A 25978-nucleotide genomic window follows, 5' to 3' on the forward strand; every position below is an offset into this window, starting at 1 on the left:
CAGAATCTGAATAATAAACTGAAATGGTCCCCTTGGTCCCCTGTAATGTATGCAATTTTAATTATGTGATTTTTCTAGCTAATTTCTGCTTCAAAAACAGTAAAGTACTTCTGCTTACAAGGTGGCAGAGACAAGAACTTTTGTGAACCTCTCGTACATACACTGTCATCAAAATTTAAAGCGCCAGAAATATGGCTTTTAGTCCCTTCACAATTAGCCCCCAGATCTCTTTCCTGAGCGTCCTCCGGGTGCCGCATCCTCCTGGTACAGGCGGCATCTTTCTTTTCAGAACGCCTCTTCCTTTTCTGCACCTCACGAATGACATTTCAAACATATCTTTCTCCTGGCATGAACTGCGTGTGCCAAACATACACTATTTACTATTATGATGATGCATTGCTCCTGGCCAGGAGCTAAAGCTTAGCTTTTAAAAGATGAAACAGATCCAGTTGTAGCTGTACATACATATAGGCATATTTGATACTAGTTATTTATGGAATTCGATCAACAATGATAAACACAAACAGATCACTCAACAAAATAAAATGCGTTTTCAGGAACAGAAATGGCACACTGGTCACACACTATCCCCAAATAACTAATTGCTTTAGCGCAGGAAAAAAAAGACCTTCTTTTTAAGACCGGAGTCTCCTCTAAGATGACATTCGTTACTTCCTGACCACCTGTCATCGGCCCTCCCCAAAAACTAATTCGAGTTTCAGCCAATCACACTTCCAAGACGCAAATGCAGATGAAAAAAAAACAGTTTAAAGAAGTTAACGTGATCACATTGTACTGTTGAAAATTCACAGCTTCCAGAACTAGGTTTTCATGGTGGTTGCGTTTCCCCGTCATCTCTTCCTCAGTCATTATTAGGTCACGAACACAGAAAAATTTAAGGTTAAACACACTTACAGGTAATACAGTTTTCCCGCAGCAGGAAGAGACCTTTTCCGGTAGTCTATCCCCGAGTCTAGCTGGACCGTGTTACAGTAGTCCTACAATGCAAACACATAACATGTCTTAGGAAACAAATGACGGCTCGGAGGTAAAGCTGCTTGCTGTGCTTTTTTGCGGCACTGTGTTTTGAAATTTTTCTCTGAATGTCATATGACACGAAGGACAGCCAAGTAAAAGTCAAGTACAACTCGCAGCAGCCAATGTGCGGCAGGAAGGTTTCACGATGACTGGAAAACAGAATGGAAAGACAATGGAGATTTTCCAGAAACTTGTTGCAGCCCCCACTCGTACTAACCCCACAAAATACCAGTTCAAACATCATCAAGATTGATATCCCATCCTCCTGAGACCACCCAGCTAGTACGGTCAGCAAATTCCCCAAGTAATTGCCGGGGCTGCAGGTAAAGCTTCATTTTATCCTGAAGTGAGACGTTGGAGGCTATCAGGAAACAACTCAGGGCAGAGTTAAGCTCCACGGTGGGAGAGAGGCAGCCTCAGAGAGATGGAGCGGGACATGGTGGCCACAATGAAACAAGCCATCAGACCAAAACGAGGCCCCGGGGAAGCCGGCTCTTCACTGGTGATGCCGCCACCCTTTTCACGCGGCCCCTCTCTGTCCTTTCCGACCGTGGGGCCTCCACTCGACCTGCGTTGCCCTCTGCCATTCATGCCCTTCCCTTCTCTCAGTGACTCGGTACTTTCCAGTCCCAAGGGTGTACATACACGTGTGTGCATGGGTGCACTACCTACCATCGTCAGTTGTATAGAGGGGAAATTAAACTGAGTGCATGCATGTACAAAGATAAATTGATATGTATTATGTATATGTATCAACACACACAGAGTGCCCTGGTGGCACAGTGGTTAAGCACTCAATTGTTAACTGAATGGTTACCCCATCCGTAGCTCCATGGGAGAAAAGACCCAGCCCTCTGTCCCTGCCAAGATTTAGACCCAGGAAGCCATATGGAGTCCTTCTGCTCCATCCTCTGGGTCACTATTGGAAGTGACTTCAAGGCACACAGAGAGAGCACATATGTAGATCGACAGCCAATCCCCAGGTTACACATGAGCTCTTGTAGGAATTAAGTCAAATTTGTACCCGAGAGCAGTTAGGTAGGCTCTGCCATCAGCGAGTCACATGGTTTTCTGAGAATGTAGCATAAAGGGTATCTTTCTATGCATAAAAAGCATGGAAGAAACACACCTAGACACACTAAAACATCTTAAACATAATAATATAGACGTATGTTGCAGAATAGTGCATATCTCTTATTATATGACATTGTAGGTACCTTGAATGTTAACTCTATTAGGTTTTACACGGTTGTTGGTTGTATACAAATTTGACATCATTCACAATCCTGGAGACTACCTCTAAGTGTATTATGTATGCATACACACACAAATACAAATATATATCTATATGTGTGTATGTAAAGAGAATGTATATGTGTGTGTACACATATATAGAATATATATATTCTAGTAGAACAACAGTGAACAAGGGTTTTCAGGGCAATTCAAGAAACATTTCCAGGCTAATATTTTGTTTGTGTTCAAAATGAAAATTGGCCTATTAAAATTCATGAGAAAAAAAGATATCTTTTAAGACCTTTCCTGTCTCTTATTTAAGAAAAAGTACAGTTTTTAAATGTTTCGAACCATGCTAATTGTGGCAGATTGAATCTTCCAAAGGTCGCTGCAATGATATCTTCATTCCCAAACATTCCAACCAGCAGGAAGTGGCCTCTGGGTTCTCCTTCTTAACTCACACGAGGCTGGTGGAAACGATATCCTGAAGGAGGCTATGTGGCATTCGTGGCTTCTGACATGCTGTGTGGAGTCTGTGCTCGGGAGCGCTGAGCTAAGTAAAGCATCCTCCTGCCTGGAGGCCACCATCCTGTGAGCAAGCTAACCCGAGCTCAAGCAGATGACAAGCTGGCAGCCTGACCACATAAAGACGGTGTCTGACCAGTCCCCAGCGATGCCAGCTCTAGCCTTTGTCTCACCAAGGGGGCCAGAACTGGCAGCTAAAACCTCCCAAATCTAGGCACCACCAGAGTTACCGCACCTAGCTTCACCCCCCTAAGTAGAGCCGGGGTTTGTTGGACCGCACACAGCCAGCGATACTGCTTGCCCTTGAGCCGTAGCCGCATTCTTTCTCTCCACAGTTGCATCCTGGGCTGTATTGCTCCACGTGGGCCCGGGCCTCTTTACCAGCCGCTCGAGAGGGGAGAGACTTCGTAGTGGAAGAAGACACGCAGGGTGCCAAGGGAGAAGGGATGCAGTGACAGTGAGGGAAAGCTCCCCACCCCTGCTTCCCATGCTGTTAAAGGGCCCCAGGGGTGAGACAGGGTGGCCAACCGTCCCGTTCCACAGAGACCACTTCCTGCTCTACAGGGAAACCTGGTCTGCTCTGGCTTGTGGAAGCCGTGTATTGATGGGCTGTGGGTTACTTCCGTTACCAAAAGATACTTCATAACGTGGAAGCTCAAAATCACACTGATGATCAATACATGTCCCCAGGTTGTTGCTTTTAAACTACAATTTATCTTACATGACGTACCATTCCTAATTCCATCCACATTTTTCTTTTTCTTTTTTTGCTATTAAAAAATAGGGCTAATGGAAGTTATGCAAGCTTCAATTTCTCTTTCCGGGTAGCTAACTTCTCCCCGGAGTGATTAAGCCCTACAAAATGATTGCATTTGTACATTCACTAATCACCACCAAGGAATACCTAATCAGCAGCAAGAGCACTGCAACCGGAGCCCTGAGATGTTCGTTCTTAATTGCCTGAAAAATACCAACACCCCATTTATGTTTTTAAAGACAAATAACCCCCAGACTTTCAGCTTTGACTCGCTGACAGCAGCTTCTTGCAGGCATTTTGCAGGGGTGTGAAGGAGGATGCAGGTAAATTGTTTTCAAATCGAGTCCCCCTCTAGTCCAAAGAACCTGTCCCTTGGTAATTTCCTAACTCCCAGGGATATGGGTGAGGCCTTGTGACCTTTTATAACCATCCAATTCAAAACGCATCAAATTAATCAGCCACGAAACGGAATTTATTGGAGAAAGGTTTGTATATTTATGTCTACAGAGGGCAAATACAATTACCCGGTGTGAAAATGCAGTTAGGAAGCATGGGGAGGAGAGGAGGGAGGTTAGCACGGCCTTGTCAGCAGACCCCTGAGGCAACGGCACTCTGGCAATTTACGTACAGTCTCCTCGGCTCCATCGTGTGGGTTTTTTTTTAGCAGTTCTGCACAAAGCCACAGGACAATAGCCACCGCACAGTAACTGTACAGCCTCGCTTTGGGCTTTTCCATGCCCGGTTGAAACAAAAAAGCAACAATAAAAGGTGTGGGGACAATCTTTTAAAACCAAAGGTTGAAGTCTTATCGATAGTAAATAGGGACTGAAGGAGTCAAAACCATGGTTTTTCTTAGCAATATTCGACTGGCAATTTTTGTGCACTTTTAATAAGTCAGCAAGAAAGGAAAGAATGATGGGGAGTTTTTCCAGCTCCAGAAAATAAAAGATTCAATGACTACGATCTTTGTCCGAATCGGTGGATAACTGCTAATGAGGTGATCCAGGATGAGAATCGAAATGCAGAACATGCTACAGGTCTGCAAGCACAGGTGAGACCCGCAGACGACCCTCAGTGAGGTCTCGCCTGACCCCGCAAACCAGCCCTGATTCTGTTACACCGCCAGGAGACTCATTAAATGACACCCCCACTATGGGAACTGGGATGGCTTTTCCAGATCCAAAAGCTATTTCTAGATCCAGAAATGCCATATGATCTAGCAATCCCGCTGCTGGCCGGTGGATTCTGACTCACAGGAACCCCATATCCTAGAAAAATCAGAGCAGTGACACTAATAGGGGTGTGCATGCCCGTGTTTACTGCAGCATTACTCTCAATAATGAAAAGATGGGGGCGCACAGACATCCATCCATGAATGAATAGAGAAACAGACTGTGATACACACAAGGGAATATTAAGCAGTGATGAAAAATAATGAGTTCACCAAAATCTTAATAACATGGCTGGATCTAAAGGACGTTATGCGGAGTGAAATAAGTCGGCCACAAAAGGACCTATAAAATGTTAAGAGTACGTCTATACTCAGAAAGCAACATTCTTGATGGTTTGCTGGGATGGAGGCCGAAGTGGGAGAATCACTATTAGATAGTAGACGTGTGTTGATTCTGATAAAGAAAAGGTAAAGGGGGACAAGGGAAATGAAGAGACTGACAGATACGAAAGAATAAAGGACACCAAAAATAAGTACTATACCATCTATAATTCTGAGACAATAGTACCAGCAACCAAAATCTGTGAGTGGCTAGGTAGGTAGATATGTATGCTACATAGATGGGGAAGGGGGAGGGGCAAGCCTACCAGCACACAGTATAAGTACAGCTGTGGGTATTTGGATAAACATATTTGCACGTGCTGCTTGTATACTCTTACAATAGAGCGCATAAGTGGTGTAGTTAGGGAAGTGTCTTAGACATATCCAATCACCTTGCTAGACTAAGTTACTGGGGTTGAAGGCTAAGGGCCAGAGTCTCCAGGGACACCGAGATGAACTGGCATACCGTTATCCATAAAGATAATGCTCTACGTCCTAGCTGTTGAATATTGTCTGGAGTCTTAGAAGCTGGAGAGTGGCCATCTGAGTGAGACACAACCGTTGATCTCTTCCTATCTGGAGCACAGGAGGGTGGAAACCAAAGACTCAATGAGGGATTAGTCCGCAGCACTAAGGAGCCATGCCCACGCGAACCTCGCCTTCGTCTAGCCTGAGAGTCAAGACTAGCTGGTGTCCAGCTGCCACTAACAACTGCTGTGACCACGGAGAGAAGAGAAGGTTCCAGTTAGAATGGGGGAAAAAACGTAAAACAAAGCTCAAAATTTAGACCAAAAAAAGACCATCCTTACTGGAATGATGGAGACCAGAGGAACCCCTGAGACTGTTGCCAAGACACCCTTTTACTTAGAACTGAAGTCATTACTGGAGGTCACCTTTCTGTCAAATAAAGTATTGGCCAATAAGATAATCAAGAGCACCCGGGAGGTGTGTGCTGCTTAGAACAGCAGACGACATTAACCCAGAAGCCAAGATGAGAAGACAGGAAAAACAAAACTGGAACCAGCGAAACTCGGGTGAAAATGGGGAGAGAGTACTGCTATACCTGGGGGCGGGCAACAACCAACTACATGGAACAATTCAAGTAGGAATTGTTGAATGGGAAACTAGTCTGCTGTGCAAACGTTCACTTAAAGTACTATAAAATGTTTACAACTAAATAATTAGTCTCTATCTTTTCCCAAAGATATTTGGCATATAGCTTACACCCTTCAAGTTTTTCCTATACATTTAGAGATGGTAGGTAGATACACAGCACTGCAAGCTTAATTCTTCCTGATTAAGAGTTTTTATAGGGTGAATTAAATGTTGACATAAACCTAGAAAAGTTATATTGTATACTCTAGGTGTGATATATGACTTCATTTGCTAAGAATACAATTCCATAAGTAAAAGTATTTCCACAAGAAAGTTACTGAACCCAAAAAGGATGGGAGCCTGCTCTCCACTCTGGGATGGACATTTGGGTTGTTTCTGGTGGTCCGTTCCTCAAACAACGCAGCCTCGAGCATTCTTGTCTGGGATTTGGGGTGTACACATGTACATGCTTTTGTCAACCTCATAGCCAGAACAGGACCTGGTGGACTATAGGGTGTCCCTATGTTTAGCTTTAGTAGATACTGCCAACCTGCCAAGGTAGTTGTGCCAATGGCTGCCAGTATAAATCACACCAGTTTTAGGGTTAGGAGATTACTTTGTTTTAAGGCCCTAATACTCTCCCTTGTTCCATTAGTAAGCACAACAAAAAGGTAATTTAAAAAGTGAAGGAGGAAGAGAAGGGCTGAGGGAAAGAAGAAGAGAAGAGGGAAAGGGGGATATTTGAGAGAGCAATTAGAAAATAAGGGACAAAAACACCAGACTCAAGCTCAAAATACACTTAAATACAGACCATTTGCATGTGTGCTGAGCCATGCTCTGGCTCTTCTTGCAGCCACAGCGACAGGGAAACAGTAAACTCATGCTCTATCGAGCTCCAGAGGGGCCCGCATCGTTTGCATGCTGCCGAGTCAGGATTTGAACAGGTCACTCAGTGTGCTTCTGGTATTCATGAATTTGTCTATTTTAAACCTTTTAAAAATAGAGACTTGCGTGACAATTTACACAGCAGAGCCAGTCTCCGTATAATGTGTTCCATATAATTGATGGAAGCCCCACCTTTGTTATTTCACTTCCTCTTTGGGCTTCCTGTTTCCATTCCTCTTCCTTTCCTACCCCTCCTGAACCTTGCCCTCGGGTCACGGCTGTCCTTTGATATCAAATGGCTGATTCTTCTAAGGAGTGCGTACCTCCTTAGTGTCACTGTTCCCGAGACCCTTGTCCCTTGTTGGAAAATTGATAAACGGGTGAGTTTCAAGACCTAAAGGGTATGTAAAGGCTAGAGTCTCGGCGTTCCATCAATCTCTAACTGACCAATAAGTTTTATCTTTTTTTAATATATTGAGTTTTGTTCCATATTTTTTCTCCCACTCTGTCCAGGACCTTCTAATGAGCTCCTTTTCCAGTGCAGTTGGTAGTGGCAGCTGGCTACCATGCGGTCCTTTGGGTCTCAGTATCAGGGAGACTGATGTTCACGCGGTCCATTACTAGTCCACGGGAATCACTGTTTCCAGGTACCTTCAACTTGCTTCACTCTCCCTTCTTCCAAACAGAGAGGCCAATCGCTGCCCCTTCAATGGCCACTCTCCCCTGCCCCTCTCTACTCACCAAAGTAGAATGTAGAATATCACCTTTGTGGACTCTATTATGCCATTTAAAGCAGGTTATACTTGCCCCAATTTTATGGTCTTCCCATATTGTCACAATTTTTTTAGTTTTTTCTTTTTTTCCCAATCATTTTATTGGGGGCTCGTACAACTCTTATCACAATCTATATATACACCCATGTATCAAGCACATTTGTACATTTGTTGTCATCATAACTCTCAAAACATTTGCTTTCTATTTGAGCCGTTGGTATCAGCTCCTCGTTTTTTTTTTTAAATCATTTTTTCAGGGGCTCATACAACTCCTATCACAACCTATACATACACCAATTGTGTAAAGCACATTTGTACATTCGTTGCCCTCATCATTCAAAACTTTGCTCTCCACCCAAGCCCCTGGCATCAGGTCCTCATTTTTTCCCCTCCCTCCCCACTCCCCCTTCACTCATGAACCCTTGATAATTTATAAATTATTATTTTGTCATATCTTGCTCTGTCCCACGTCTCCCTTCCCCCAATTTTCTGTTGTATGTCCCCCAGGGAGGAGGTCACATGTAGATCCTTGAAATGGGTTCCCCCTTTCCAACCCGCCCTCTCTATACCCTCCCAGTATCGCCACTCACACTACTGGTCCTGAGGGGATCATCCGCCCTGACTTCCCTGTGTTTCCAGTTATCATCTGTACCAGTGTGCATCCTCTGGTCTAGTCAGACTTGCAAGGTAGGATTCGGATCATCACAGCGGGAGGGGGATAGGAAGCATCTAGGAACTAGAGGAAAGTTGTATTTTTCATCGTTGCTACATCGCACCCTGACTGGCTCTTCTCCTCCCCAAGAGCCTTCTGTAAGGGGATGTCCAGTGGCCTACAAATGGGCTTTGGGTCTCCACTCTGCACTCCCCTGCTCATTCACGATGGAAAGATTTTTGTTCTGATGATGCCTGATACCTGATCGCTTGACACCTTGTGATCTCACAGGCTGGTGTGCTTCTTCCATGTGGGCTTTGTTGCTTCTGAGCTAGATGGCCACTTGCTTACCTTCAAGCCTTTAAGACCCCAGACGCTATATCTTTTGATAGCTGGGCACTACCAGCTTTCTTCGCCACATTTGCTTATACACCCATTTGTCTCCAGAGGTTGTATCAGGGAGGTGAACACAAAAATGATATGATTTTTTTGTTCTTTGATGCTGATAACTGATCCCTTCAGTACCTTGTGGTAACACAGGCTGGTGTGCTTCTTCCATGTGGGCTTTATTGCTTCTGAGCCAGATGGCTGCTTGTTTACCTTCAAGCCTTTAAGACCCCAGATACTATATCTTTTGATAGCCGGGCACCATCAGCTCTCTTCACCATATTTAGTTGTTCACCCACTTTGTCTTCAGTGGTTGTGTCAGGAAGGTGAGCATCATAGAATGTCAATTTAATAGAAGAAAGAATTCTTTTTTTTTTTTTGAAGAAAGAATTCTTGCATGAGGGAGTGAGTACTTGAGTGGAGGCCCAATGTCCTTCTGCTACCTTAATACTAATCTTATCAATACATTTGCAAATATATTTATACATGAGGATGGGGAAATAGATCTATTTGCATATATTTTTTGTTTTTTCAAATAACAACCATAGGATCATTTGCTTGGGGGGCGGGGCAACAACAACAACAACAACACACACAAACACACATACACACACAACAAACTCATCACCATTCAGTCTATTCCAACTCACGGTGACTTTCTATGACAGGTAGAACAGCCTCACAGTTTCCAAGGGAGTTTCAAACAGCCAGCTTTTCAGTTCACAGTTGAGTGCTTAAACATTGCACAACCAGGGATCTTTCATCTTGCTTTAGCTTTGCGCACTTTTCTCTTTTTTAATCATTTTATTAGGGGCTCACACAACTCATCATAATCCATACATACATCAATTGTGTAAAGCACATCTGTATATTCATTGCCCTCATCGTTCTCAAAACATTTGTTCTCCACTTAAGCCCCTGGCATCAGCCCCTCATTCCCCCCCCCTCACTGTTTACTCCCCCTCCCTCATGAACCCCTGATAATTTATAAATTATTAGTTTGTCATATCATACACTGTCTGACCTTGGCATACTTTTCATGATTCATTTTTTTCTCCTCAACCCCTTCTTTTAACTTCAAGACCTCTCCACAGAATAAAAAGAAAACTTGGTGGCATAGTGTGCTTTGTGTTAGGCAGCTAAGTGCAAGGTTGGTGGTTCAAACCCACCAGCCACTCTACAGGAGAAAGATAAGGCTTTCTGCTCTCATAAAGATGTACAGTATTGGAAACCCACAGGAAATATTCTGCTCTGTTTTGTGCAGTTGCTATGACTTCGAATTGACTCTGTAGCAGTGAGTTTTTAGTTTGTTTCTATGTTTTTAGTTTGGCATCGTGTAAATAGACTATGTAATTTGTCTACTAGGAGTTTGTTCTATTGTGGCTTCCTTTAGTTACTTAGTCTATACTTGCATAAGGTAAATGCACTTTATAATAAATTCTACATTATAGCCTTACAAGAGGTACAGCAGAATCTTTCTTAGAAACGAAGATGGTAAGACACCCTCTCATGTACTTTGGACATGTAATTGGCGGGATCAGTCCTCAGAGAAGGACAAAGTAGGGTGTGGACAACAACTCCCCAATTCATTCGAAGAAGCAAACCTAACCTTGACACCAAAACCATGCAAAGACTCCACAAAAACAGAAAATTACACACTTATATCCCTCATGAACATAGATGTAAAAATTCTCAACTAAATTCTGCGCAATAGAATCCAACAACAAATCCAAAAAGTAATTCACCATAATCCAGTGGGATTCAAACCAGGCATGGAAAGATAGCTCAACATTAGAGACTCAATCAGCGTAATCCATCACATAAAAAAGACAAAGAATGATGTGAATGAGGGGAAGGGCAGAGTGGAGACCCAAAGCCCATCTATAGACAACTGGACATCCCCTCATAGAAAGGTCACAAGAAAGAGATGAGCCAGTCATGGTGCAGCATAGTACCGATGAAATATACAACTTTCCTCTAGGACTTTAATGCTTCTCCCCTCCCCCCACCATCATGACCTCGATTCTACCTTACAAATCTGGCTAGACCAGAACATGTACACCGGTACAGATAAGAGCTGGAACCACATGGAATCCAGGACAGATAAACCCCTCCAGACCACTAATGACAATAGTGATACCAGGAGAGTAAGGAGAAGAAGGTGGGGGAGAAAGGGAGAACCAATCACAACGATCAACATATAATCCCACCCAGGGGGCTGAACAACAGAAAAGTGGGTGAAGGGAAACAGCAGTTAGTGTGAGACATGAAAAAAATGTTTAATAAATTATCAAGTGTTCATGAGGGAAGAGGTGGGGTTGTGTGGTGGAAATGAGTTGATACCAAAGGCTGAAGTAGAAAGAAAATGTTTTGAAAATGATGATGGCAACATATGTATAAATGTGCTTGACACAATGAATGGATGTATGGATTGTGATAAAAGCTGTAAGAGCCCCCAATAAAATGATTTTTTAAAAGACAAAGGGAACAAAATTACATAATCATATCAATAGATGTAAAAAAGACACTTAACAATATTCAACATCCATTTCTGATGAAAACACTCAACAAAATAGGAATAAAAAGGAATCTCTCAGCATAACAAAGGCCATAAAAAAAAGCAATGGTCAACATCATGCTTAGTGGGAAAACCCCGAAAACATTTCCCCCTGGGAACAGGGACCAGACAAGGAGTCCCCTCAACCAAAACCTCATGCCATCAAGTCAATCCAATAAGACAGGGCAGAACCGTCCATGAGCTTCCAAGACTGCAACTTTTTACGGGAATAGAGTCCCGTCTTTCTCCCTTGGAGCTGCTGCTGTTTTTGAACTGCTGCCCTTGTACTTAGCAGCCCAATGTGCAAGCACTACACCACCAGGGCTCCTCGGTACATAGCAAGTACTGGGTAAATACTAATCAACTGAATTAATCATTAGCAAATGCATGTGTATGCAGCTTATTAAGATCGATGGAAAGAAGCCCATGAGTATACCCCTTTTTCTCATCAAACTTTCATGACAAACAGGGGACCCTACCCCCCACCTAGATTTCTGTCAGCTCGAAGGTCAGCAACTAAGGAATGGTTAGACTCGGCCAGTTGCTGTTGAGTTGACGGCAGCTCATGGTGACCCCATTTATGTCTGGACAGAACTGTGCTCCACAAGGTTTTCAATGGCCGATTGTTCAGAAGTAGACCTCCATGTCCTTCTTACAAAGTGCTTCTCGGTGAACTTGGCCTTGAACACATTTTGGTTAGCATCGAGCACAGTAACCTTTTTTTTTTTTTTTTTGCATTATCCAAGGACTGCTCTGAGAAAATGATAGAATTTTTCAAAGACTGATCCCTGTAGTTCACAAGCTCACTCATGCCTATTCATCATCAGACCCCACCACCTACCCTCTGAAAGTCGGGGACTTATAATCAGTACCAGGGAGCATCCTTTCTCCTAGGAAGTAGAATCTTACACACAAGGACAGTGGATGTGCAAGTTCAGCATTTCCAGTTTTCCCACTTCGTGGATATCGCTCTAGGTATTCTTTGGTTGTGTGGCCTCTAGGGCTGGAGATCTCGCAGGTTTCCCTGCAAACAGAGGTTGTTCTCTCTAGTCCTTATCTGAGTTCTCTCTCTCAGCTGAGATAATGGTCCTTTCCTGCCAGCCCTCGGAGCCACCATCTCTGAGCCTCGGTTCTCCCCACATATCTTCTCTCTGGGCTTCTGCACATTTCAGAACTGAGCCCTTTATTCACGTTCCTTTCTTCTCCTGGGATAAAGAATGAGAAGTTTGTAACAGTTCCTAAATTCTTGTAGGAGTCTCTAAAATTCTCTTCCTGTTTTCAAAATTTGACCTCCTCCCCCCGCCCCACCCCCTTACTTGCTCACCCTCTCACATCATTGAGGTAGTTAGTTTATTGTGCCAACCTGGCCAATAAACACATGTGGGGTTAATTGAAAGGCAGAGGGATAAATGGCTCGGTGAGGAGGTCACATGTAGATCCTTGTAATCGGTTCCCCCTATCCAACCCACCCTCCCAGTATTGCCCCTCACAATTAAGAAAATCACCTCTCGTGTCCATGACTTTGAGATGAAAAAGAAAAGGCGTAACAACAGCCATGCCAAGAAAGGCCGCAGCCATATGCAGCCCATTCACTGCACGAACTGCACCCACTGCGTGCCCAAAGACAAGGCCATTAAGATTTCGTCATACGAGCCAGTCAGGGTGCAATGCAGCAACGATGAAACATACAACTGTCCTCTAGTTCCTAAATGCTTCCTCCCCACCACTATCTTGATCCCAATTCTACTTTACAAATCTGGCTAGACCAGAGGATGTACACTGGTACAGATAGGAACTGGAAACACAGGGAATCCAGGGTGGATGATCCCTTCAGAACCAGTGGTGTGAGTGGGAGGGTGGAGAGAGGGTGGGTTGGAAAGGGGCAACCGATTCCAAGGGTCTACATGTGACTTCCTCCCTGAGGGACAGACAACAGAAAAGTGGGTGAAGGGAGACGTTGGACAGGGCAAGATATGACAAAATAATAATTTATAAATGATCAAGGTTTCATGAGAGAGGGGAGAGCGAGGAGGGAGGGAAAAAAAACGAGGAGCTGATGCCAGGGGCTTAAGTGGAGAGAAAATGTTTTGAGAATGATGAGGGAGATGAATGCACAAATGTGCTTTACACAATTGATGTATGTATGGATTGCGACAAGAGTTGTATGAGCCCCTAATGAAATGATTAAAAAAAAAGAAGTTCATCATAAGAAACATAGTGGAGGCCGCGGCCGTCAGAGACATATTCGAAGGGAGTGCCTCCGACGCCTACGTGCTTCCCAAGCTGTACGTGAAGCTGCTTGACTGCGTGAGCTGCGCCATTCACAGCAAGGTGGTCAGGAACTGGTCACGTGAAGCCCGGAAGGACCGAACCACCCACCGCCCCCCCCACCTCGATTCAGACCTGCAGGTACTGACCCACAACCTCCTCCAAAGCCTATGTAAAGATTAGAAGCTGAAGGCATACCTGAAAGGAAAGAAAACCGACATTGTTCTTTAAAAAGCAAGAAAATCCGAGAAGGCTAGTGCTCCGATAGGAGCGCTCTGGCAGCACTTCACCTGCAGCAAGTAGCCCACAGGAGTGTCGGTTAGTTGGCACCCGAGGAGGAATGTTCCAAATGTGGGGCGGCGCGAGCCGAGGCATCCACGAACACCAAAGAGCTTGCTTCTTGGGATCTACAAGTAGTTCAATAGCAAAGCAAGAGTTAGGATTTGCTCCACCACGGAACTGCCTGAGAACTGTACTCAAGAGTACAGGGATTAGGATGCTTGAAGTTGCCTGTATCAGAAGAGTGGCCAAAATGGCACCACCACAGGAGCTGGCAAAGGGTCCGACCCTAAAGGGCCTTATCCTGGAGGATGAATTCAACTCTGAGTGATCTAATCCTGGGTTTCTGAGACTGTGAATCTTTCTGGACGCAGGTAGCCTCATCTTTCTCCATAGAGTGGTTGGTGGGTTTGAATCCAGGTTAGCAGCCCAACACGTAACCCACAGGGCCACCAGGCCTAATAAACCATAAAAGAGTATGAATTTTATCCTAAGTCTATACATGATAAACTCAAAGGTAGACTTTTCCAAATTTCCTACTCCAGGATAGAGAAGAGGATAAGAGAGAGAAATAACTGGAAGAAGATTGACTAATTAGCAGGCATTGGGAAAGTTCTGCAAAGACACGAAGATGGCCTAGAAAGGCAATTTAAGAATAAGGTTCAGGTGTTGATAGGATCAAATATCAGGCATCAAGGAACAAAAAATCATATCATTGTGATTGAGGGGGAGTACAGAGTGGAGACCCAAAGTCCATCTGTAGGCAACTGGACATCCCCTTACAGAAGGGTCTCGGGGAGGAGACGAGCCAGTCAGCGTGCAGTGTAGCACGGATGAAACATGTAACTTTCTTTAATGCTTCCTCCCCTCACTCTTATGATCCCAGTTCTACCTCACAAATCTGGCTAGAGCAAAGGATGTCCACTGGTACAGATAGCAACTGGAAACACAGGCAATCCAGGGCAGATAATCCCCTCAGGACCAATAACAAGAATAGCGATACCAGGAGGGTAAGGGAAAGGTGGGGGGGAGGGGGCCGGAAATGGGGAACCGATCACAAAGAGCTACACAGAAAGGTGGGTGAAGGGTGACATCAGTCAGTGTAAGACATGAAGAAATAATAATTTATAAATTATCAAGGGTTCGTGAGGGAGGGAGAGTGGGGGGAGGGCTGGGGTTAATGAGGAGCAGATACCAAGGGCTGAAGTAGAAAGCAAATGTTTTGAGAATGATGATGGTAACAAATGTACAAATGTGCTTGACACAATGAATGTGTGGATGGATTGTGATAAGAGTTGTATGAGCCCCCAATAAAATGATTCAAAGAAAAAAATACACATGTATTCCAGCCTGCTTTAAATAATTTCATAATTTCTGCACATTATATGTGTGTTTGTTGTACACAGATATGCGAAATTTAGAGCTTGGTTGCGTTAAATGTAAATGAAACCAAATAGTCCTTTTTCTACTATTCCCTGCTTACTATGCCGCTCTGCTACCCACTCTTTATTACTGAAGTTTTCCTTCTTTCACATCAATGGTCATCGGCATACCATCTCAAGACCCTCTGCAAAGAATAGCCCTCAACTCCCTCTAGCTTGACGCAGGTCTGAGTGCATGGAGAGCCCACACCTCAGTGTCTTCCAACTCACCTCAGACCCAAGTAGCCTCAGAAAGGGAAACCCTGTCCGACCCGCTGTCCTCCCAGGACCCATTTTGGAAGGGTGAAGTGCATCTAGAGCCCAACTGGGCGAACATGACTCAATCGTCGGACCTCTATTTATGGACAGAGGAGGAAGATGTGTGTGATGCTCAAAAAGATAAGGATGTAACTTCATCTACAATATGATAAACAAGTTGAAATTTAATGTTTCTCATATTGGATAGTCACATGATTTGAATGTGCACCAAACAATAAAATACCTTTTTATTTCTCTTGTGGCAGATGTCTGCTTTACTTCAACTGGTTATCAGAGCAGGATACGGGCCTGAAGGGTTGAGGTCACACATACTGAGAAAGGCAGAAAGTTCTAGGAGGTAGAGCTACGTCAAAAGTGCTGAGTGAGAAGTCATACTAGAGAGCTATATGTTTCAGAAAACCAATTCATATCAGCCTAAAATATCTTGGTTTTGTTCACATGGAGTCCCCAGGGGATGTAAATAGCTAATGGGAACAGCACTCAGATGCTATCCAAAGGTTGGAGATTTGGATCCAGGCCTTGGGGAAAAGGCCTGATGATTTACTTTTGAAAAGGCAGCCACTGAAAATGCGATGGAGCACAGTTCTAGTCACGCTGAGTTGAACTGGACTCCACCCACGGCAGCTGCCTTTGGTTGATTAGATTTGAGTTTATTGGCTCACAGGATCGAAAAGTACACAGGTAAGGCACAGTTGAACCATGTTTTTCTCCTCAAATCTGTCGATATGCCCTCCTCTGTGTGAGACTTCCTCATGCCAAAGAAGGGAGCGCAATAACGATGATGAAAGGAAAGTTCAGAGCTGTGCCGCAGATGCCGGGACCACCCAGCCAGGCCAGGGGCCGTGACCTGGCGCACACCAACTGAGTAGGGTCAGAGTGCCGCCCAGGGAAAGTGGCAGAGAAGACGACATCCCTAGTTGCTTACCCCCCTGACTCACAACATCTGGCTGCATATGACCTTCACCTGGGAAATATTCAGAAAGTACTGACTGGCCCAAGCCCCACTCCCAGACAGTTTTGGTAGAAAGAATTTGGTTGGCTGGTTTTATCTGTTTGTTGTTTTGTTTTAAACTCCTCAAATAATTCTAATGGACAGCAGAGACTGAGGACCCCTGGCTCAGCCTCATCAGGTGAACTTGGTGCCATCCAAATCCCTTGGCTGCTACATAGTAGCAGAGAAGCAGAATCGATGTTGGGGAAGTAACAATGGCCCCACTGCACGGGGTAACTAAAACCCGAGGAGACCCAGGAATGATATTTATGAACCCAGGCTCACAAAACGGCGACTCGTGACATTGATTCCCTTCAGGTTTATGTTTGGATAAAAATAGGGGTCAAGAATATCAATGTACACGGGTTTTCCAGGACTATTTGAATTAACACGTGGAAACAATAGGGCATTCAGGAAAGAAACCACTGACGAAGCTTAATGCAGATTTGTAAAGCGTTCTAAAGCTGGAGCAGTTTCATGAGATGAAGAGGCGTTACCTAAAAAAATAAGTACGGGAATGTGTGGTAAAAGGAGCTAATGAAGTCAACTCGATTGGTCTAGCAAACGAGTTCAACTTCTCAAAGTCGGTTACTATCAAAGCTTATAGAATTAGGTTTATACTTGTATCTCATACTGTAAACGAGGCTACATCTTTATCTTTTTGAGCACCACTAGGACCTGAAACATCAATAGTCCTCTAAACTAATGAATTTCTGGCTGTTGTTGTTGTGATTCTGTTGTTGTGCCTCAGTGGTTCTGATTCACAGGAACCCCATGGACAACAAACGAAACACTGCCTGCTTCTGAGCCATCCTCACAATTGTAGTTATAGTTGAGTCCACTGTGACAGCCACTGGGTCAATCTTTCTCATTCAAGGTCTTCCTCTGTCTTACCAAGCAACATGTCCTGTGCCAGGGACTGGTCGCATGTCTAAAGCGCATCAGGTGGAGTCTCACCACCCTCACTTCTAATGAGTGTTCTGGCTGTTCTTCTTTCAATGTGTTTGTTCTTTTTACAGATTATGGTACTTTCAAGAGTCTTTGCCAGCACAATGATTCAGGGGCATCCATTCGTCTCCAGCCTTCCTTATGCAGTGTCCTATTTTTACAGGCAAACGAAACGATTACGAATACCCCGGCTTGGGTCAGTTGCATCTTAGTCCTCAATGTGACATCCCTACTCTTCACTTTAAAGAGATCTTGTGCAGCAGATTGACCCAATGCGGTACGTCGTTTGGTTTGGTGAGAGCTGCTTCCATGAGCTCTGATTGTGGGTCCAAGTAAAAGGAAACCCCGACAACGGCAGCCTTTTCTCCATTTACCATGATGTCATCTAGGGGTCCAGTTGTCAGGGGTTGGGTTTTCTTTACATCGAGTAAATCCATATGGAAGGTTGCAATCTTTGATATCTGTTAGCAAGTGCTTCGAGTCCACCTTGCTTTCAGCAAGCAAGGTTGTATCATCTGCATATCACAGGTTGTTAAAAAGCTTTCATTAATCCTGATGCCCGTTCTTTAGGTAGTCAGCTTCACAGATTATTTACTCAGCATGCAAATGAACAGATTTAGTGATCGGATATAACACGAATACACACCTTACATGCTTTTATTTTTGTTTGTTTGTTTGTTCTGGGTCTTCTGATGCCTGATAACTGATCCCTTTGGCACCTCATGATCACACAGGCTGGGGTGCTTCCTCCATGTGGGCTTTGTTGCTTCTGAGCTAAATGACTGCTTGTTTAACTTCCAGCCTTCAAGACCCCAGACATTATATCTTTTGATAGCCAGGCACCATCCGCTTTCTTTACCACATTTGCTTATGCAACCATTTGTCTTCAGTGATCATGTTGGGAAGGTGAGCTGAGCGTCACAGAATGCCAGATTATTAGAACAAAGTGCTCTTGTGTTGAGGGAGTATTTGTGTAGAGGCCCAATGTCCATCTGATACCTTGATATTTAACATATTTAACATAAAATATATGTACATAGATCTATGTCCCTATCGTTATTTATAAATACATTTACATATGCACATGCCTGTGTTTATACCTCTATAAATGCCCTTTGCCTCCTAGTTCTTTCCTCTATTTCCTTTTACTTTCCTCTTGTTCCACTATCATGTCCGATCATCATTTGGCTTTCATTAATTCCTCTCGGCTACATTGCCCTTGATCAAGCCCCACCAGGCATCCTATACTCTCCTCACCATCGATTGTAGATCACTTATTGTTCCCTTGTCCCTGGGTTTGTTTTTATATGCTTTTAAACCACACAGTATTCTCTTGTTCTGTTTATAGCACTGCCTACTGCTCTATATACAGGTTCTGCATGAGCACACTGAAATGTTCTGGAAGTCCAAATCTTCTCAATGTTAGCCACAGCTGGTTATAATCCACAAAGTCCAATGTCTTTGCATAGTCAATAAAACACAAGTAAACATCTCCCGGTATTCTCTGCTTTGAACCAAAATCAATCTGACATCAGCAATGATAGCACTAGTGTCATGGGCATTCAAGTGCTGAATTCAACTTGAATTTCTGACAGATCTCTGTTGATGTACTGCTGTGGCCACCATTGTTGAATTAGCTTTAGCAGAAAAATTTATTTGCATGTGATATTAATGATATTCTTAATTCATTTTCACACTCTTTTGGGCCACCTTTTTTGTAATGGGTACAAATATAAATCTCTTCCAGAGAGATGACCAGATACCTGTGTTCCAAATTTCTTGGCATAGATGAGTGGGTGCTTCCAGAGCATCATCAGTTGGTATTCCATCAATTCCTGGAGTCTTGTTTTTCATTAATGCCTTCAATGCTTGGACTTCTTCCTTCACAGCCACTGGTTATTGATCATATGCTACCAATTGAAATGTTTGAATGTCAACAAGTTCTTTTCAATAAAGTAACTCTGTGTAATCCTTCCATTTTCTTTTAATGCTTCCTGAATCATTCAATATTTTGTCAATGGAATTCTGAATATTACAAATTTAGGTTTGAATTTTTTTCTTCAGATTTTTTGAGTTTGAGATACACTGCATGTGTTCTTTCTTTTAGGCTTTCTAATTACAGGTCTTTTCACATTTCATGATAATATTTTACTTTGTCTTATAGAGCTACCATTTGAAAATTTCCATTCAGCTCTTGTACTTCATCATTTCTTCTATTTTCTTTAGCTACTCTACATTCAAGAAGAAGTTCTAGAGTTTCTTCTGACCTAAACTTTGACCATTTCTTTTTCTTCTTGTCTTTTCATTGCTGCTTGCTTTCTTCATATTCTTGATGTTACCCCACAGCTTGTTAAGTCTTCTGCCATCTGTCACTAATGTTCACCGTATCAAATCTGTTCTTGAGCTGTTCTCAAAATCCAGGTGGGACAGACTCAAAGTTGTATCTAGGCTCTCATGGCCTTGCTTTCATTTTCTTCATTTCCACCTGGACGTACATAGGAGCAACTGATGGTCTGTCTGTCCTGCAGCTAGCTCCTGACCTCGTTTACACAGCTGACATTCGGCCCACACATGTAATCGATTTGATTCCTGTGCATTCCATCAGGTGAGGTTGAGATGCACAGTCACCATTTGTGTTGTTGAAAAAGGGACTTTTAGTGACAAAGCCATCTGTCTTGGAATATTCTACCATGCGGTCTCCAGCATAATTTCTATCACCAAGGCCTTATTTTCCAACCACTGTTTGTTCTTTGTCTCCAATTTTTGAATTCTAAATGCCAATAACTTGCAATTCATCTTGATCACATAGTTCATCAATTTCAGAAAGAATGTGGTAGAATTCTTCAATTTTGTCATCACTACCTTTAGTGATTGGTGTGAAAAGCTGAGTAATAATTGTAGGAACGGGACTTCCTTTTAACTGTACAGGTATTATCCTGTCACAGACAGCCCGGCACTTCACGACAGAGCTTGAAATGTCCTTTAGGACAAAAATGCAACAGCATCCCTCTTTAAGTGTGCCTTTCTTGGTATAAACTAGATGATTGTCCAACTTCAGCTGTGCTCGGGATGCTTTAGGTGCGCGATTTCGTTTTTGACAAGTTACAATTCTCCTAGAGTCCCACTCCATACAGTCCGCATTCCTACTGTTAGTGATGCCCTCTCACTGAGTCACGTCCCCTCAGCAAAGGGAGGCCTTAAAGCAGCGGTTCTCACCCTGTGGGTCGCGACCCCTTTGGGGGTCAAATGACCCTTTCACCAAGGTTGCCCGATTCATAACAGTAGCAAAATGACAGCTATGAAGTAACAACAAAAATAATTTTATGGTTGGGGGTGGTTCACCACATGAGGAACTGTATGAAAGGGTCACGGCATTAGGAAGTTGGGGAACCACTGCCTTAAACCTTTAATCCATCCACCCTATTACGGTCACCTCCACGTCAAGGAGGTGGCTCCTCCCCGATTGTATCTCGAGTGCCTTCTAGCCTGAGGGGCTCATCTTTTAGCGCTACTTCCGAACATGTTCTCCACCAGTCACACAGTTTTCAGTGACGAATCCCTCAGAAAACAATAGACTAATCCCTACTCCTTCCTTGTTCTTGTCAGAGAGCTCCTCTGAAACTTGTTCACCATGGGTGATCCTGCTGGTATTTGAAACGCCAGTGACATAGCATCCAGGATCACAGCAACAGGCAAGTCACCAGAGCACAACACTCTGACAGAGAAATGATGGGAGTGTGGATATGTCACTTTAACCGGCAAAAAGGCAAAACACCAGCATCTGATAGCACACCTGGACAAGCTACCACTTGTAGCACTGAAGCACAGTACAAACAGATGTCTGGTTGTTCTGCCAGTGTTTGTAACCCTGCCATGAATCCACGGGGTGCTTCCAAGAGCTGCCGCTCTCACCGTCCAGAACAGCGCACCTGGTGCTGGAGGGCCAGCAGTCTCATTCAGAACACCAACGACTCACTTTTCTTCCTATGCTCATCTTAAGCACACTCACGTCTAGAAAACAGTTGAACTCTGAGAATGCTGTCTATCCCCTTCATAATGTCAGACAGGAAATTGTAGGGATCCAAACTCCCAAAGTCTAAACAGACTTTGTCAAGACCGTTTTTTTTTTTTTTGTCATTAGCATATACAGATCCTGGTAAAACTTCATTAACTTGGGTGATCTAAGATACTAATTTGCGTTCTAAATGGCTAGTCCCAAGATGCTAGACAAATAAAAACGAATGAAGTCTTTTCCAAACATTATTTAGATTGTTTTGGCATAGGGGTGGGGGGGTGGAAAACAAAACGAAGATCTTAATGTTGGTATGAAGAGCTATTTCTACTTATAAGTGAAGTGATTTAAATCATGAGAGTCGATATAGAACTTCCCAAGACCCATGGCCATTGAGTCAATTCTTACTAATAGGGTCCCGGCAGGGCAGAGTAGAATTGCCTCACAGGGTCTCCCAGGTCAGCCTTTTAGTCGGCAGACAAGCACTTCACCACTGTACCAGCAGGACTCCTTTTTATGTAAAGCAGATGTGTTTCTATTTGCTGTACAGAAGATGCCCGTCGCCATTTAAATCAAGTGACGAATGTTAAATTATATACGAGGTGGTACCCCAAAAGAACCTGGAATTCCCCCCCCCAAAGCTATGTACTTAATTCTTTTTGTAAAACAACCTTTTTGCCGTCAAAGTACCCTCCATTACACTTAACATATGTGTCAAATCTGTGATTCCATCCTTGGAAACATTTTTCAAACTCATCTGTTTGAATGGCTCATAGCACCTCCCTTGGTTTTTTTCTTAACCTCTTCTACATTTTAAAATTGCTGTCCTTTCTTGTCTCCTCTCCTCATTCACAGAAACAAAAAGAGTTCAAAAGGAGCAAGGTCAGGTGAGTAAGGTGCACGGGGTAAGAGAGGCATGCTGGGATTTGCCCAAAACTGGTGCACTGAGATGGCTGTGTGAGCAGGTGCTTTGTTGTCGTGGCAAAACCAGTCCCCCATCTGCCACAAATCAGGTCTTTTTAGTTGCCCACTGTTACACACTCTTTTCAGAACCTCTAAATCAGTGGTTCTCAACCTTACTCATGCCGCGACCCTTTCATACAGTTCCTCATGTTGTGGTGACCCCAACCATAAAATTATTTTCATTGCTACTTCATCACTGTAATGTTGCTACTGTGAGGAATCTGGTGACCCCAGAGGGGTCACGACCCACAGGTTGAGAAACACTGCTCTAAATAGAATGCTTGATTAATAGTCTCACCTGGTGGATCAAACTCCAAAAGTACTACAAATAGACTTTTTCATCCATTTGGGAAGTTAACAAACATCCAGAATGGGGTTTGTCATCAATTGACACTTTACCTTTTTTGAAACGAGAAAACCACTCGTACACGTGAGTTTTTCCCAGAGCACTGTCCTTGTAAGCTGTGTTCAACATCACAACAGTTTCTATGCCATCTTTCCCAATCAGGAAACAAAATTTCACAGCTGCATGTTGTCCTCTTAAATTGGCCATCATAGAGAATGAGGGTCACATGAAATTGCTTTGATGAAAAAGCCAGAGAGAACCTTCCCAGCCGAAGCCACTGGGTGCACAGACTCAGAGCGAGTTGCTGGATGCTCTCCTAGTGGGAAAAATGCATAGTGCGAAAGCTCTGCCCAGTGGAGCTTTTTTCCACTTTTTGGGGGGTACCCCCTCATATAACTTTATAAAACTGTCACAGAAAGAGTAACAATGAGAACAATAGCTATTTTTCATTAAGCACTTATTATTTTTTTAGATTTTTTGGTGGCTCTTACAACTCTTATAACAATCCATACATCCAGTGTATTAAGTGTTTTTGTACATATGTTGTCATCATCGTTTTCTAAACATTTACTTTCTAATGGAACCCTTGGTATCTTAGTATGTTTTTTCCCTCCTTCCCTAAGCACTTATGTTTACAACAACTTTTAAAAATCCAGTTATTGGCTCCAAGTTATTACTGCAGTACCCACAGTGAAAGAGGTAAATGTTTTGATCTTTATTTGTCTGGAGTTATTCATCTTATAGGTGACAGAGCAGCACTCAAACCCAGATCTCTTATATTCAGCATATGTAATAGGCTTTGTGTAAACTTGTCTGGGCCAGGAGTTTCAGTGGTTTGGTGTGTCCTGCGATGTGTCCTAATACAATGTAATCACCTCCGTATCCATACTGAAATTTGTTCTGAGCAGCCAATCGATTGTAAGAAGATTTGGGTGGGATGCAATGTCCTTACTCAGATCACAGACTTGATCTAATCAATTGAAAGGAAATGTCCTTGAGGTTGTGGCCCACTTTAAATTTAAGTGGATTCTGTGGAAAATCTTGCTCGCTCTTTGTCAGGCCTGGATCCTGTACCTGACTCATTGATCTCTGGTTCTTTGGACTTGAGCCAATGAACTGCTAAATTACCTGTGGATCCTGGGAGTTGTCAGCAGCCTGCCAGCTGACCTGCTGACCTTGAGTCTATCATATTCCTGCTGATTGTGGGTTCATCAGCCCTTACAGCTACTGGAGTCAGGAGCAGCCTCAAGTCTAACATCTCACGCATGGGCTTAAAACCTGCTGGGACTGGGGCTTGTCAACTTCTACAACTATGTGAGCCATTTTCTTGATACAGAGATTTCTCTACATAGATATCTATAAGCTTCACTGGCTTTGCTTCTCTAGAGAATCAAGCCTATGACAGCATAGAATAAAGATTCAAAAATTCTACAATGCTTAAATATTCTGTTAATTGTGACATTGCTATACTTTGTTGCTGACTCACTGTCTACAAGCCACATTCAATAGAACACCCAAAGAAATCCACTCAGCATTGAACTATTTACACTGTACTATATCCTGGAAAGGATCTCTGGTAGTATAGTGGGTTATAAGTTGGGCTGGGAACCACAAGGTCCACAGTTCAAAAGCACCAGCTGCTCCATGGAAGAGAGTTGAGGCTTTCTGTTCATAAACGATATTGGAGTGGCACTGAGAGGAGGAAAGAATGATCAAGTGGAGGCAATATTTAGTGTATATAAATGTTAGCCCAGCACGCATTCATCTTCTTCTAGAAACATATGAAGCAAGGAGAGAACTTAGAGCGTTCCATGTGTTGTGCCCAAGTAGTAGGTGCTCAGAAAAAAGTCAATAGCTCTCTTATTGACATCAGAGTCATTAGGCATGCCAAGCTTTGCGATGGCCAACATCATTTTTAATTAAGATTCTATCCTCCTACTGTTTACTTTATCCAAGAAGCCCAGAGTCCTCATTCTGGAGAGAAAAAAAGACAGTTAAAAAAACACGCCTCACAAGCTGGAAGGACGTTGATGTCTATGCCTTTGGAGAAACTCTTCCACAGCCATGCAGCTGAACACCACCGAAGTTCCCGTGAGCTTCCAGAGTCCCCCCAAAGGGATGCAGGGCAATACATGTGCAGACTGATACGATCAACTTCCCAGTAGAAAGGCAGCATTACAAATCCTGTGTGCGCCACATCCAGGAAATGAACCACATGCTTGTTGTTTTGCATACTCCTATATAAAGTCATCCGTAAACAGGAACCTTTCTACCTAGGAATACATACATATTACCAAGCGTCCATATGGAATTTGACTAATTCATACCATGATTATTACTTATGAAATAACAAAGAAAAATTGAATCTGTATAAAATATTAAACAAAATGACCCTTGTTCATCTTTAGAAACGCTATTAAAATGCTTAGTATCTGACATAGCATTTATAAATAATTCTAAACTCGGGCTCCACTATTTCTTCTTTGTATTTGCTTAACTTTTTGTCATTTCACTGTTCATTACCACTTTTATTTGGAGATAAAAAGGAGAAGAGAAAGGAGCCAAGTCTGTTTATCTCACAATGTACTCTTATCTCTGATAAAAGATCCAAGGGGTAAATTCGATGCCTCTAGCTGAAACAAGGCTTGGATGTCACTCGGTTTAATTTTGTCATTGTGCATGACTAAAGGTAGGCTGTGTTTTCATAAAACATGAAAATAATTGGGAATGTAATCATTCTGTCCGAAGACAGTCAGCTGTAGAATTTGCAAACACAATGAATACATATGTGTTTATATGCTTAGGTATATGTGTGTGTGCATACACACACACACACACACACACACTCACAGTGCAGCATGGTTTCATGGAAAGAATTCTCAGTGAAAAAGAAAGACAGCTGGCTTCCAGTTGGGAGATCTTAGGCAAGATCATTTGGGGCAAGAAACTCAATTGCCTCCTTTGTATAATGAGGAGGCACGGGTGTTTCTAAGGCCCCTTCATACTCTTACACT

The 25978-nt window shown here is 43.2% G+C and overlaps 1 protein-coding gene across 3 annotated transcripts in view; it reads right to left on the reverse strand.

Moving 5' to 3' along the window:
• AFG1L (AFG1 like ATPase) overlaps nucleotides 1–25978 on the reverse strand; it is a 236195-nt gene that overhangs the window by 72524 nt on the left and 137693 nt on the right. For all 3 annotated transcript variants that reach the window (XM_075554695.1, XM_075554693.1, XM_075554694.1), the window contains exon 8: nucleotides 916–998. In XM_075554695.1, coding sequence (XP_075410810.1) covers nucleotides 916–998 — 83 coding nt within the window. The remainder of the gene's footprint in view (nucleotides 1–915; nucleotides 999–25978) is intronic.

The sequence above is a fragment of the Tenrec ecaudatus genome, chromosome 7, assembly GCF_050624435.1.
Source record: "Tenrec ecaudatus isolate mTenEca1 chromosome 7, mTenEca1.hap1, whole genome shotgun sequence".
NCBI classification, from domain to species: domain Eukaryota; kingdom Metazoa; phylum Chordata; class Mammalia; order Afrosoricida; family Tenrecidae; genus Tenrec; species Tenrec ecaudatus.